Below are 14,762 nucleotides of genomic sequence, written 5' to 3' on the forward strand. Positions count from 1 at the left end.
CTGAATGTGCCACCAGGTCACCCCCAACCAAGCCCTTCATAAGTCATCGTTCAGGCTGGGGCCTGGCTTTTCCCCTGCTATCAACTCCTCTCTGGCTACATCAGTTCCGGGGTGTAGGGTTAGTGGCGTTGAAAGCCAGCTAATGACGGCGGTGGGGATGGCGAATGGGGAGTGTGAACGGCGCTTCGTGAACTGTGAAGCTCCCGCACAAGCTCTCCTTCCTGGCGGACTTTGCAAGCCCATCAGCGGAGCTGTAGGCAGCAGGTTACATGGTTCCGAGCTTCAGGATGTAACAGGGTTCACAGCCCCCAACTCCCAGAGCTCCAGCTGGCTCAGGGTCCACCCACAGGCCAAGCTTCCAGGTCATCTTCCCCGTTTCTGTCATTTCAGCCCTTCCTCCACATAACCTCGCCCTGATGGTCCTTCCAGCACCTCCACCTCTGTGCCCACCCACGTCCTGTGTCTGAGTGCCACCACCCAGACACTCCCCCAGGAAGGACCTTGGTCAGCTGCTCGAGGTCACCCCCTTCTCACGGTGGCCCCCCCACATCCAACAACTGATCCAGCTGGGGGCAAAACCCCTGGCCACCTTGGCCCAATGCCAGACAATCCTGATGACCCATTTTAGCTCCAGGCCTCCCCGTGGGGTCAGCGGAGGCTGCCATTGGGCCTGCATCACATCTGGGCTCCTCTGGCGCGATACAGACAGGAACATGTAGGTGACAGCAGGCTTGATGGGGGAAATTTAGAAGGTTGCTGCTCAGTCCTTGAATGACCATGATATTCCTTCTCCATAACCCTCAATTCCTTGGGCTTTACTGAATTATGATTAGTATGCTTACTAAGAGCTGCTCTGGAGCCAGGTACCAGACGAGGCGCTCAAGAGCATCACTTCATCTGATTCTCACGACAGCCCTCAGACATGTTGCAGGCATCCCTTTCTCTGTTCTTCAAAAGAAGGAACGTGAGGCTCAGTGAAGTTAATCGAGGATGGGGACACAAGGCCAACGAGAGAGACATCACACCAGACGGATCTTTCTTTCTTCTCCCCCCCTCCACTTCTTTTAATGTTTATTAGGTTTACCAAATGTGCTTTATCTTTCTTTCAACTGTGCATTTTTTCTTAAGAAACCTCAACTGGGACGCCTGGCTGGCTTAGTCAGTAGAGCATGCAACTCTTGATCTCAGGGTCGTGACTTTGAGCCCCACGTAGGGCCCAGAGCCTACTTAAAAAAGAACGAAAAAGAAAAAAAACCTTACCGAAGGCACATTATTCTCAAGTACACAATTACAATAATGTCACTCATCCCAAGATGATTGCTTAATGTATTTTACTTTTTTAACCACGTATACAGAAAGAGGGACATAAAAATTTAGTAGTATATTTCTACATGTTTTTTTTTCAGACCAGCATTTTTTAATCCCTTAACCTTCTTATATATTCATTCAAATATCTTTATGTTCTTATTAATCCTCTAGGGAAAGTTATTTTGAAATTTGCATTAAACAAATCTATAGGCACAGTACTTATTTTCTGGTTTCTCAGTGAAACAGCTGTCTTCCTCCTTGTGTTTCCCGAGGGCCCAGGAGAGGTGAATCCTTGGGGGTTAAAGGAGTCATGAAGGAATTACTGAATGGAGCAGCAGGGGTGACAAGTGTATGACAAGTGTGAAGTACAGTGAGAAATCTTCAGAGAGCTATCGGAACCTTTCAGCTCTCAGCCGCAGATTTGGGGACCACACTAAGATCCTTTGCAGGAGGGGTTCCCAGCAGGGGATCAGGGCTGTGAGATGTGGTAGAAAGGAAGGGGCTGTTCTTTTGTTCACACCCAGCAGAGAGCCCTCAACACCTGCAGCAATTGTTCTAAAACCAGAAATGTAAGCCACTGTGGGCTCAGAGGCCTGGGGAAAGAGGAGGGAGCTGCAAAGGAAATTGAGAAGGAACAGTGGGGGGAGTAGCTGGACAGGCAGGCAAATGAGCTGAAGAACCCGTGTCAGGGCGTGATGGGCCATGTGAAGGGCTGCTGAAGCTCCATGAGGTGGGGAGCAGTGAGACCTGGCCGTGGGTGAGCCACGTAGGTATCCCGGATGACCTCGACTTGAACAGGTCCAGGGAGTGGTGTGGGTGGAAGCATGATTAGAATGGAGGAGAGGCAGGGGCACCTGGGTGGCTCAGTTTGTTGGGCATCCGACTTTGGCTCAGGTCATGATCTCACAGTTCGTGGGTTTGAGCCCCATGTCGGGCTCTGTGCTGACAGCTCAGAGCCTGAAGCCTGCCTGCTTCGGATTCTGCGTCTTCCTCTCAATCTGCCCCTCCCCTGCTCATGCTCTCCCTCTCTCTCTTTCTCAAAAATGAATAAACATTGGGAAAAAAAAAAAAAAGAATGGAGGAGAGGCAGTCCACAGTGTGCTGGGGGCCCCGTTGCCTGGGGCCTTTCCTGTGGAGGCTGGGGGCACCCATGTTGTTGGGCCCATGCCTGGCTCCCAAGTGCCAGAGAACCCCACCTCTGGCATGCATCAGCTCTGGGACTGGGCAAGGCTGAACCTGCGGGCCCCACTGCAATCCTGTCCCGGGCTGCCCTCCTCTCCCCCGTCTGCCGCAGAGGAACATAGGCGCAGCAGCAGGCCGGGGTCTACAACTCGCACCTCTGCATGTCGGGGTGTGTGACCTTGCCTGCCCCCTACTTCCACTCTGGCTTCTATCCCAGGACATCACCATTCCTGTCTCGGCCCTTCTCCTGGGTTGCTGCACAGTCTCCTCCCTGCCATGGACTCAGTTGCCAGTTCTTCCCGCCCACGGGCCTGAAGTACGTTGAGGGGCCTTCCTTCCAACCAGGTTCCCGGGACACACAGCGTTCTGATCCTAGCCTTACCAGGGCACATTCAAATACCTGCCCATGGACATGCATCTCTCCCAGCTGCACCTTACGGGTGGAAGTGTTGGCCTGATGGCCTTGGTGGGCAAGAGGGTCTGTCCAAGTGTAGACCTAAGTTATGTCCCACCCGGCTCAGGGCCCTGCGTCTGCTAGCAGAGTCTGAAGTATCTCTACAAACACACATTTTTTTTTTAAGTCTCTTTATTTCATCTTTAAAATTCACATGAAATTTGCGTTTGACTTCATGGTTCTGTTTATTTTAATTTTAATTTTTGTTTTTAATGTTTATTTATTTTTGAGAGAGAGAGAGACAGAGTGAGTGGGGTAGGGGCAGAGTGAGAGTCAGACACAGAATCCGAAGTAGGCTCCAGGCTCTGAGCTGTCAGCACAGAGCCCAACATGGGGCTCGAACTCACGAACTGTGAGATCATGACCTGAGCCAAAGTCAGACACTCAACCGACTGAGCCACCCAGGCGCCCCTGTTTATTTTAATTTTAAAGGATTTACTATTGTAGCACTTATACATTAAATTCTTAACTTCTCGGGGCGCCTAGGTGGCTCAGTTGGTTAAGCTTCCAACTTTGGCTCAGATCATGAACTTGTAGTCTGTGAGTTCAATCCCCTCATTGGGCTCTGTGCAGACAACTCAGAGCCTGCAGCCTGCTTCGGATTCTGTGTCTCCCTCTCTCTCTGCCCCTTCCCCACTCATGCTCTGTCTCTCTCTCTCTCTCCCAAAAATAAATAAACATTAAAAATTAAAAAAAAAATTCTTCACTTCTCCCCAACTAAATATTCAAGTAAAGCCGATGCCCAGGTTGTCCCCTGGCTTCCTGAAGCCCTGCCTCCCTGGGGTAAGTGTCGCCCATTGCAGGTGCCCAGGCCTCCAGCACAGGTTACATTTTACAGTGTCTGTGTGGCCATTGCCAGCTACTCTCCCCACATCCTCAGAATGGGCCTGTCCCCTCTTCTCCCAGCCTGGTCCCAGTGACCTGTCCACCCCTCTTCTCTCTTCAAAGTTCGCAAAATCTTGCCCAGCCTCCTTGGGGTTGGGCAGGTTGGACGCACCTGCCCGTGGCCACACTGTTGCTGTGGCACTTCTTGGCTGGTTGGAGGTGTCTGTCCCTCCACTCCTATGACAGGGGCTCCAATTGTGCTTCCTGAAGGGGTGGGTGAGCTCAGATAGACCCTGTGACTATCCAGTCAAGTCCCCCCAACTTTATCGCTTGAGGAACAGTCTGGGCCCCCAGGGGAGGGAGGCAGACCCTTGGGACAGGCCACATTGGGCAAAGTTGGGGCTCTGTAGATCCTGGAGCCGGTGGATGCTCAGACTCTCTTGGGCTGGCCTGTCCTGGCCAGAGCTCACAGTCTAATGGCTCCATCATCAGAGACCTGAGTGGTGATTACATTCAGCTGTGCAGTTCCTTGGCCCGGGATGCCAGACTGTGCGATGGGACGGGGCTGGCACCAGAGTGTGGGACGAGGGACGGCTGGCAGGGAAATCAGAGCGGCCCTTCTGCCACCGGCTCCGGCTTTCCGCTGCTGACGTGTAAGAGGATTAGGGCTCAGAACTCTGGACAAGGGGCTTTTATTCTCAGGGCTGCATTTTCATTGGCTTGCACAGCCCTAGAGACAGGAACAAAAGCTGAGGGGGCATTGCCAGATCTCTCACCCTCCGAGCCCTGTGCTTTGCAGGAGTGAGGGAAGCCCCAGCCCACTCAAGGTCGGTGCCTGGCATCCAGCCCCATCCAGGTCAGCCTGAGGCTGGGGCTCCAGACCCCGAGGGAGAGCTCCTCACCCTGCCTGGGAGGCCCAAGCCACCTGCAGGCTGGCTTAAGGGATTTCCTGAGGTGGCCATGGCTTGCAAGGGAATCAGAGAATCCTGGAATGTCAGGATGGGAGGACGCATCAGACACCCATTCCAGCCTCCACTGAAATGTACATAGGGGAAACTGTGGCCCAGAGAGAGGCCATGACTTGCTCAGGGTCACCTGGTGAGGGAAGGCCCGAGCTGGGACTAGAAGAAGGAATGTGAGACAAAGAGGCTGCCTGGCCTTGTCTGGAAGTCGGGCCTTGCCCTCCAGAAAGGCACTGAGGTGATGTCTTCCCAGCACTGGTCAGTCTTGCCTGCTCTAGAATTGCTTATAAATGGAATCATTCAGTGTATACTCTGTTGGATAGGATTTCTTTCTCTCAGCATAATGGGTTTGGGTGTTGACTGTATCAGTATTTTGTTCTTATTGCTGAGAATACAGCACAGTTTATCTGTTCACCACCTGATGGGCATTTGGTCTGTCCCCACTTTCTGTTACAAAAGAAGCTGTTATGAACATTTATGTACAAGTCTTAGTTTTATAAAAAATGTTTTGTCATGGAAAGGATAGAAAATAATGTGGCAAATTCACTTTTTTTTTTTTTTAACGTTTATTTATTTTTGAGACAGAGAGAGACAGAGCATGAACAGGGGAGGGGCAGAGAGAGAGGGAGACACAGAATCGGAAGCAGGCTCCAGGCTCTGAGCCATCAGCCCAGAGCCCGACGCGGGGCTCGAACTCACGGACCGCGAGATGGTGACCTGAGCTGAAGTCGGACGCCCAACCGACTGAGCCACCCAGGCGCCCCGCAAATTCACTTTTTAATCAAGTGTAAGCATCTTGCCATATTTGCTTGTTTTCTTTCGAGAAGAAAATACACATATGATGAAGGTCCCTGATATTTGCTTCTTGGAGGTAACCACCGTCTAAACTAGCATCATGATTCCTGTGTATATTGTTGGTCATTTTACTAGGTATAGTCATTCATTCTATTCAACAAATATTGACCACCTACTATGTACAAAGCCTGGATCTAGGCACTGGTGGTACAGCAATGAAGCTGACAGGCGAAAATCCCTGCCCTTGGGAGACACTGAGTAATTAAAATATACGATATGTCAGGTAGTGGTAAACGCCAGGTAGAAAAATCAAGTTTCTATGGCTGTGTAAGAAATCATCCCAAACAAGTGGCTTATGCACCAGAATCACTTACCATCCCTCTTGGGTTCTATGGGTCAGGAATTTGAGAGCCAGGTAGTTCTGACTCGGGGTGTCTCATGAGGTTGCAGTCAGAGGGTGTGTGAGCCAGGACCATCACCTTGAGGGCTCCTTCACTCACATGTCTGGTGCCTGGTCTGGGTGGGACCCAGATAGCCACATCTCTCTCTGTCTCTCTGTGCTCTCTCCACTTGCTCTCTCCCCCAGAGCATCTCATGTTGCAGTCAGGGCTCTAGAAGCATGTGGATGGGAGAGATTTCCAGCTTTGGAAATCAGGGTCACTTCTGCCATCACCTTGGTCAAGGCAATTACAGAACTCTGTCGGGGTCCAAGGGAAGGAAACACAGACATCATCCACCCTACCCCTAAAGGAGTGTCATTATCATGTTGTAAGAAGATCATGTGGAATGGGATTTATACTGATATGGGAGAGATATCATCTGCCCAAGAAGATAGCATTTGCATGGAAGCCTGAAGGAGGCAAGGGGCAACCAAGTGCAGATCTTATAACTGAGGGAAGAGCATTCCAGGCAAAGGGAACCAACAACAGTTGGAGGTAACTACCTGGGGTGTTCAAGAACCAGCAAGAAGTCCAATGGGGCACCGAGGGGTGAGTGATGGGGAGGCTGGTAGAAGAGGTGAGGTCAGAAATGTAACCTAGGCAGTGAGGTCACTGCAAGGGCCCCAGCTTTTCTCAGAATGTGATGGGATCCATAGAGGGATTTATAGCAGAGGGGTGATATGGTCTAACTCAGTTTTAAAAGGGTCACTGCACTTAGGCTGAGGCTGAGGCAAGGGCAGGAGCAGGAGGACTGGTTAGGAGCCTACTGCACTGATCCAAGCACGTGGTTCTGGAGGTTCAGAGTGGGCTGGTGGTTGTAGAGCTGGCCATATTTTGGAGGCCGAGGCACCAGGTGTTGTTGATGGATCCAATGTGGGGATGAGAGAAAGTGAGGAATGGAGGGGAACTTGACTTCAACACCAGGTCAGAACTGGGGGAGTCTGGGGGAGAAGCAGGTTTGAGGAGATGATCATGAGTTGGTAGGAGGTGCCTATTAGGTGTCCATGTACAGGTGTCAGTGAGACGCCTGGAGAGAGGTGTGGGCTGGAAATGTGAGTCTCCATGTTGCCTTGTACTGGAAGTTCAAGCCAGAGTAATTGGCAAGGGAATATATAAAAAGCATCCAGATTGGAAAAGGAAGAAGCAAAGTTATATTTATAGATGGCATGAACTTGTATGTAGAAAATCCTAAGGAACATACACACACAACTATTAGAGCTAATAAATGAGTTTAGTAAGGTTGAAAGATACAAGATCAATATGCAAAAATTAGTTGTATTTTAGTACAACGAACTGTCAACGAAATTTAAAATAATGCCATTAATTCTCATCCTTTGTTGGTGGGAACGCAAAATGGTATAGGCACTTTGGAAGACAGTTTGGCAGTTTCTGACAAAGCTAACCGTACTCTTACTATATATTCCAGCAGTTTCCCTCCTTGGTATTTACCCAGAGGAATTGAAAACATGTTCACACAAAAACCTGCATGGGATGTTTATAGCAGCTTTATTTATAATTGCCAAAACTTGAAAGCGACCAAGATGTCCTTCAGCAGGTGAAGGATAAATAAATTGTGGTACATCCGGTAATGGAATATTATTCAGTGTTGTTAAAAAGTGAGCCATCCGGGGCGCCTGGGCTGGCTCCATTGGTGGAGCATGTGACTCTTAATCTTGGGGCCGTCAGTTTGAGCCCCATGTTGAGTGCAGAGTTGATTTAAAAAAACACACACACTCGATTTCATACGTCACCCAGTGCTCATCACAAGTGCACTCCTTAATCCCCATCACCTGTTTCACACCTCCCCCCCCATCAATGTTTTCAACAGTATGCCTTGGGGCATAAACTGATCCACAGACTGATCTAGTTAAGATAGGGCTCCTTTGAAGGAATCTCTCTCTCTCTCTCTCTCTCTCTCTCTCTTTTTTTTTTTATAAAATGTTTATTTATTTTTGAGAGAGAAAGACAGAGACAGAGCGTGAGTGCGGGAAGGGCAGGGAGAAAGGGAGACACAGAATCTGAAGCAGGCTCCAGGCTCTGAGCTGTCAGCACAGAGCCCGATGCAGGGCTGGAACTCATAAACCATGAGATCATGACCTGAGCTGAAGTCAGTCACTCAGCCAACTGAGCCACCCAGACACACACCCCCTCTTTTTTTTAAGTCTATTTATTTAGAGAGAGAATGAGCACAGGAGGGTCAGAGTGGGGTGAGGGGAGAGAAAGAATCCCAAGCAGGCTCTGCACCCCCAGCACAGAGCCCAACGCCGGGCTTAAACTCATGAACCGTGAAATCATGACCCAAGCGGAAACCAAGAGTCAGACTCTCAACTGACTGAGCCACCCAGGCACCCCTGAAGGAACATCTCTTAAGGGCCATGTTTGAGATTTGTTCTGACCCCAGGATAGCTCTTCTTGGCGATATCTTTCCCCAGTTCTGTCTGGTAAACTAGCCAACCTACCATTTAACTTCTATCTCTAATGAATCTCCCATAATTGCTTTTCAGCACAACCTGCCTTGTTTTGAGAGCGCCCTTAGGCTGGAACTTCTCCACACTCTGCTGCAAATGAAGTCAGTTCCTTTGAGAAGAAACTTGGAGTTCCCTTTGCCTTCTCCTCGCCCCAGGCAAAATCTCTGAGCTCCAGCTCAGGACAATCTTAGGGACAGGGCCCCTCCGTCTCCGAATGACCCCCTGCTCCAGGAACTGGAGGGAAGAAGCTTCAACTCTTCCCAGCTCGTCTCCACTTTATGAGCCCGGGTGAGGACGCGAGGGCCCCAGTGTTCTCAGTGGTACTGAAGCCATCTACAGCCTCTCACGTAAGAGGCACCTGAGCTGACTAAGGGAGCTACCGCCTCAGGAGCACCCACCCAGAACTTAGCCTCAGCAACGGGGGAACGGAGTGGGGGGGGGGTGTGTGTGTGGAGGGAATACCCCATGCTGCCCCTCACAATTTCTGCTCTTTTTATAGGAAAGAGCTGCAGAAAGTAGAAATGTTACTTCAATGCTGATGATGGTCACCTAGTGATTTGATATCTTGTAACATCCAAGCAAAATAGTAATGATACCTTCAACAGTCCCCTAGAGGTCCACTTCTGGCTTGACAGTATGAGGAGCTCTGCAGTCCCCTTCCCCAGTCCAGCTGGTGACAATTATAAAGTCTCTGGAGGGACACCTGGGTGATTCAGCCGGTTATGTGTCTGACTTCAGCTCAGGTAATGATCTTGTAGTCGGTGAGTTCCAGCCCCGCGTCGGGCTCTGTGCTGACAGTTCAGAGCCTGGAGTCTGCTTCAGATTCTGTGTCTCCCTCTCTCTCTCTGCCCCTCCCCCTGTTTGCATTCTGTCTCTCTCTCTCTCTCTCTCTCTCTCTCTCTCAAAAATAAATAAACATTAAAAAAAAATGTTAAGTCTCTGAAAATTGACCTAAGGGCATACAACAAACAAAGAAACATGTTTTCAAAACACCTACCAACAGTCGGTAAAAGAAGGAAAGCCAGGGGAGCCTGGGTGGCTGAGTCAGTTAAGTGTCCAACGCGATTTCGACTCAGGTCATGATCTTACGGCTCGTGGGTTCCAGCCCTGCGTCGGGAGCTGTGCTGACAACATGGAGCCTCCTTGGGATTCTCTCTGCCCCTCCCTCGTTTGTACTCTCGCTCTCTTTCAAAATAAACTTAAAAAAAAAAAAAAAGCAACTTAAGTAAACTTAAAAAAAAAAAAAAAAAAAGGAAAGCTATGATATTTGAATCAGTGCCATTCCCACTCTCTCTCCTCCTAGTTCAGCGGGATGGAAATTCCACTCCAGACCGATGCGGGCCAGAGGACCGAGCTCTCTCTCCTGCCAGCTCCCGGTCACAGAACCATCTTCTTGGAAGGGGCAGGTGCCCTCAGGTTGGAGCCACAGCCTCTAAATTTCCCAAACTCCTTCATCAGAGACTCTGCAGGTAGAGCCAGCCATATTGAGCTTGGAGCCGTGGCATGGTTACCTCACATTAGGGCTGAAGAAGTATATACTTACTAGACACCATATTCTTCACATTCCATGGCAGCTGTAGGCCCAGACTTCTCACGGCCCGGCTCCCGCAGGGCCCATTCACCGCCATTAGGAGGTATGCATTCCAACCCTGCCTTGCCTATCCACACAATTCTCAGGGACCCAGGTGGCTGTTGAGATTTTAAAGAATGATTTATCTTTCTCTTGGCCTCATGAAACTCCAAAGGGGCAGCCCAGACCAGACACCCCCCTCTATCTCTGATTGGTAATGAGGAGCCTCGCAAGGGCTTCTGTTCTCCCTCTACTCCAAAGCTGGGCAGGGCAGCAAACTGGGCAGGCCGGGGCAGGGGGTCTGGGTATCTATTCGCTCCTGGAGGTAACAAGGAGAACCACCGAGGCGGCAGGAAGTATGGCTCATCTGGGGAGTCATATCAGCCAGAGCTCAGCCAGCCGTCTGGAGCTAAAGGGAGCCTTAGAGACTCTGGGATTTTAGACAAGACCAAGGGGAGGCCCAGAGAGACGGCCCTTCCTCACTCCAGCCAGAACAGCGGTGATCCCCCACCTAGTTTCTGACCCAGACCACTAACCGGGCCACAGGTTCCCATGTAGGCTGCCGGACATGCCCACTTCCATGTCTGGGGCCTCAGACACGTTCATTTTAAACCCATGCCTCCCCCCTCACCTTACCCCTTCCCCCCTGCCTCAGTCTTGTCACCTCTCCAGCCTGCATGGCATTTTCAGATTCCTCCTCTCCTGGTCCTCACTGCCAAGCCCAGCTCAACCCCTGTGAGCTTCCTGCCTCACCCCCTCTACAGCAGCTGTGTTGTGGCTTCTGTGCCCTCCTTAGCCACATTCTGATGACATCACTCCCACCTCCTGGCCAGCATGGCCTCTGAGTCCCCTGCGTTCACCTCAGCGGTCACACAGCACCTCACAGACATTCCTCCATGTCAGCTTTGACTCCCTCTGTGTGTTCACCCCTCACCCCAAATAGGCTCTGCAGAGGGCTCGAGGGTACAGGCAGTGTGCACTCCTGGGCGACCCTCCACCAGTGGGGATGGAAACCAATAGAAAAAGGTTCCAGTCACCTGTCCTGCAGGTGCACTCTGCATGCTTTTCCCAGCAGACTCCTGCACTTTGACAACACAACCCTGCCCCAGTCCCCCCACTTCTGTCTCTCCCTGCTCCGGGTTTCCCTTCCCTGTAAGTGACGCCATCTCGGCTCAGCTTTTAGGGAAGCCAGGCTAAGAATGCTCCTCCTCCATCTTTTACAACCTTTCTCAAAAGCACATCTTCCAGCTATGCAAACAAACCACAGGTCCTTGTCCCATTCATTCCTCCATCACATTTATGTAGCACCGGCTGTAGGCAGGCACTCTTCTAGGCACTCTTCTTTATTCTATGAATAAAGAGACAAAATCCCTGCCCCCACCCAGCCTAGTGAGGAGGGGCTCTGGGTAAGCCAATGAAAAGATGGGGGAGGCAGCCTGATCGGGGAGGAGAGGAGAGCTTGGTTGGTACAAGGGCAACAAAGCCTCAGTGGGGAGTTCTGGAGCAAGTTTGGTCTGTCAGAGTGTCCCATCTAGGCTGGAAAGGTCAAGGTGCCATAGCCCCTGCCTCACTCAATCACCAGATGCTGCGAATCACCTGGAAGACTGTGACCTCAGTCTTCAGGCTCTGTGCAACTCAGGTGGACCCTGGAGGATCTGAGAACTGCAGGTTATCTGGTGATGGCTCTTCCTGAAGATCTTTCTGGAAAGAGTCTGGCTAGTGCAAGCTTCGTGTCTACCACATGGACCGAGCTCAGGGAAGGCCTCGTGGAGCAGACTTGAAGGAGATCAGGGAAGCAGAAGCTGAGACATGTAGAGGAAGAGTCCTACAGACAGGAAACAGAGAAGCACATATCCCGGGTGTGCTTGCCACTGAGGCCACTGAGCAACGCGAGGCTGAAGTGAGTGAGCAGCAGGAGAGGAAGTCAGAGCAGTAGTGGGCCAGCTCCAAAGCCACGTGAAGAGTCCCACCTTTACTCTGAGCAAGAAGGGCGCCATGGATAGGCGGAGGGGTAAGGGTAGTAAGGACATTACCGAGGGAGGGCGATTCTGGAGCAGGAGAGCCCATGAAGAGTCCACTGCTGAGCTTCCGGAGAGGGGAGCTAAAGATAGTCAGCGCCTGCACCCTGGAAATGCTCTGGAATGCAACAGTTTCAGGATCACCCAGGCCTTGTTTACCCTGCATCTTTAGGCAGTATCTGCTGCCCTCTGGTGGATGTGCTAGAGATTACCCACACCCACTTCCCGCTTTGCTTTGCTTTTGCCAGCAGTCTATGGGGCCTGTGGGTTCACCTTCAACTTGCAGTTATAAGAACTCTTTTGTCATGGATCTCATTGCGGAGGTATCAGGCAGCACTTGGTGGAAACATTTCATCAACTTAGACAAAGGAAGGCAAAGGGAAACTGTGGTGTGGATGCAACAGTATTTGAAGTGGGGCTGGGGCAGGGCCATGTGATGTTTTCTACCAGTGATGATTAGAAGCAGAGAAGTGGGGCTGAAGAATGTATCTAGGACTGGAGGCTGTAGAGCAGGCACTTGTTCTCAGGAGGAGAACAAGGTGAAAACACTGAGGGTGCTTGCCAGAGGGCTCTGAGTTCCAGGGCAGTCATGGGATCATGCTGGGAAGGGAAGGGAATGGGGGGGGGGGGGGCAAGTCCCAATTCACGGAAAGAAAATGGGACACCTGAAGGCCTGTAGGTCAAAACAGAGCTGGATATCTGGTGGAGAGAGAGTGTGAGAAGACTACAGACAAAGGGGGAGCAATGGGAGCCATGGAGTCACTGGAAGCATTGCTGTGGACTTGGCTGCTGCTGGACAGAACCCAGGCACCTGCACCCCCACTGCTCCTAAAACTCCCCACCACTGCTACAGCCCACAGTCACCCACACTGAGGCTGACACAGGGAGGAAGGAAGGAAGGAAGGAAGGAAGGAAGGAAGGAAGGAAGGAAGAGGGAGGGCCAGAAGGGAGGAAGAAGAAAGAAAAAGAAAAGATGGCATATATAAATATATGCAACAACAAGTTGAAAGACACTGGACATCAGGCAACAAAGGACAGTGACTCTGCAGAAATGGGCAAAGAACAAGGTGAGCCCTGTGATTGTCCAAGCTGTCTTATTTCCAGACAGGGAGGATGAACTAAAGTGTAATGCTCCCTGAGTTGAAAAGTTGAAGCTAAGAGCCTGGGGAGACCAAGGCTGCCTGAGTTCGTAGATAGGACAGAGTACCAGCAAAGAGAGAGTTGCACAGAGAAAGATCCTTGAGACCTGCAGGGGGTCACCCTCAAGTACTCAGCATGTGAGGGAATGCCCATGGCTGGGGAAAGAAACATCATAAAGAATAAGAAGACTAAATATGCTAGAAATAGAAGGGAATTTCCTCAACCTGATTCAGGGAATCCATGAAAAACCCACAGTTAACATCATACTCCGAAGTGAAAGATTGGATGCTTTCGCACTAACAGCAGTAACAAAACAAGGATGTCTTACCTCACCTCTCCTATTCCACAGCATACTGGAGGTTCTGGCTAGGTCATTTAGGCAAAAAAATTAAATAAGAGGCATCCAGATTGTAAAAGAAGAAGTAAAACTATCTCTATTTGTAGATGACAAGATCTTATACATAGAAAATCCTAAAGAACCCACCTAAAAAAACTAGAAGAAACAAGATCAGCAAGGTTGCAGGATCCAGCTAATATACATAATCAATTGTATTTTTACACATTTGCAATGAACAACATGAAAAATGAAGAAAAAATTCCATTCACGATAGCGTAACAAAGAAAAAAGGAGTAAATTTAACAAAAGTACAAACTTTATATTCTGAAAGCTACAAATCATCGTTGAAGGAAATTAAAGATCTAAGTAGATATAAAAATTTCCAATGTTCATGAATTTGAAAACCTAACATTGTTAAGATGACAATATTCTTCAAATCCATCTACAGATTTAACACGGTCCCTATACAACCCCAGCTAAAGGGATCCTTACCTTACACGATGTACAAAAATGAACTCAAAACAGATTAATGACCTAAGTGTGAGAGATAAACCTAGAAAATACTTAGAAGACAACACAAGGGTAAATTTTCATGACCTTGGATTCTGCAATGGATTCTTAGATGACACCAAAAGCCCATGGAAACAAAGAAAAAAAGAAGATAAATTAGATATTATCAAAGCTAAAAATGGGGCACCTGGATGGCTCAGTCGGTTAAGTGTTGGACTTGGACTCAGGTCATGATCTCATGGCTGGTGAGTTTGAGCCCTGTGTTGGGCTCTGTGCTTACAGCTCAGATCCTGGAGCCAGCTTCAGATTCTGTCTCTGTGTTTCTCTGCCCTTTCCCTGCTCACACAGTCTCTCTCTCTCTCTCTCTAATACAAATAAACATTAAAAAATTTTTTTTAAGCTAAAAACTTTTTTGCTTCAAAGGAACCACCAAGAAAGTAAAAAGACAGCCCATGGTTACAGAAAAATACATACGTCCATTACTTCAAAATGAGCACCTGCCATGTGCCTGGCAATCTTTTAGGCACTGAGGAAATGAGACTTAAAATGAGAGACAAAAATCCCAGCCCTTCTGCCATCTGGTGTGGAGATTCAAATAAGGACATTAACCTGTCCAGCTGTTCATCATCAACACAGATAAAACCATCTGTAACCAGAAACAGTATTTCTCTCAAGAAATACTGCAGCTGCTAGTCTGATAGTATCCTATTTCTCTGAGTGACTCCTGCTTTCTTACTGAGAAACTGTTTTCTA

General features: G+C 49.5%; 1 protein-coding gene across 2 annotated transcripts in view; it reads left to right on the forward strand.

Annotated features, from left to right (window-relative positions):
- Positions 1-9,323, forward strand: part of CSPG5 (chondroitin sulfate proteoglycan 5) — a 53,771-nt gene extending 44,448 nt beyond the window's left edge. For both annotated transcript variants that reach the window (XM_086698355.1, XM_086698356.1), the window contains one exon: positions 8,471-9,323. In XM_086698355.1, coding sequence (XP_086554481.1) covers positions 8,471-8,534 — 64 coding nt within the window. In that variant the 3' untranslated portion in view covers positions 8,535-9,323. The remainder of the gene's footprint in view (positions 1-8,470) is intronic.
- The last annotated feature ends 5,439 nt before the right edge of the window (positions 9,324-14,762 follow it).

Source organism: Puma concolor, chromosome A2 (assembly GCF_028749965.1).
Source record: "Puma concolor isolate L17-30 chromosome A2, mPumCon1.1.hap2, whole genome shotgun sequence".
Classification (NCBI taxonomy): domain Eukaryota; kingdom Metazoa; phylum Chordata; class Mammalia; order Carnivora; family Felidae; genus Puma; species Puma concolor.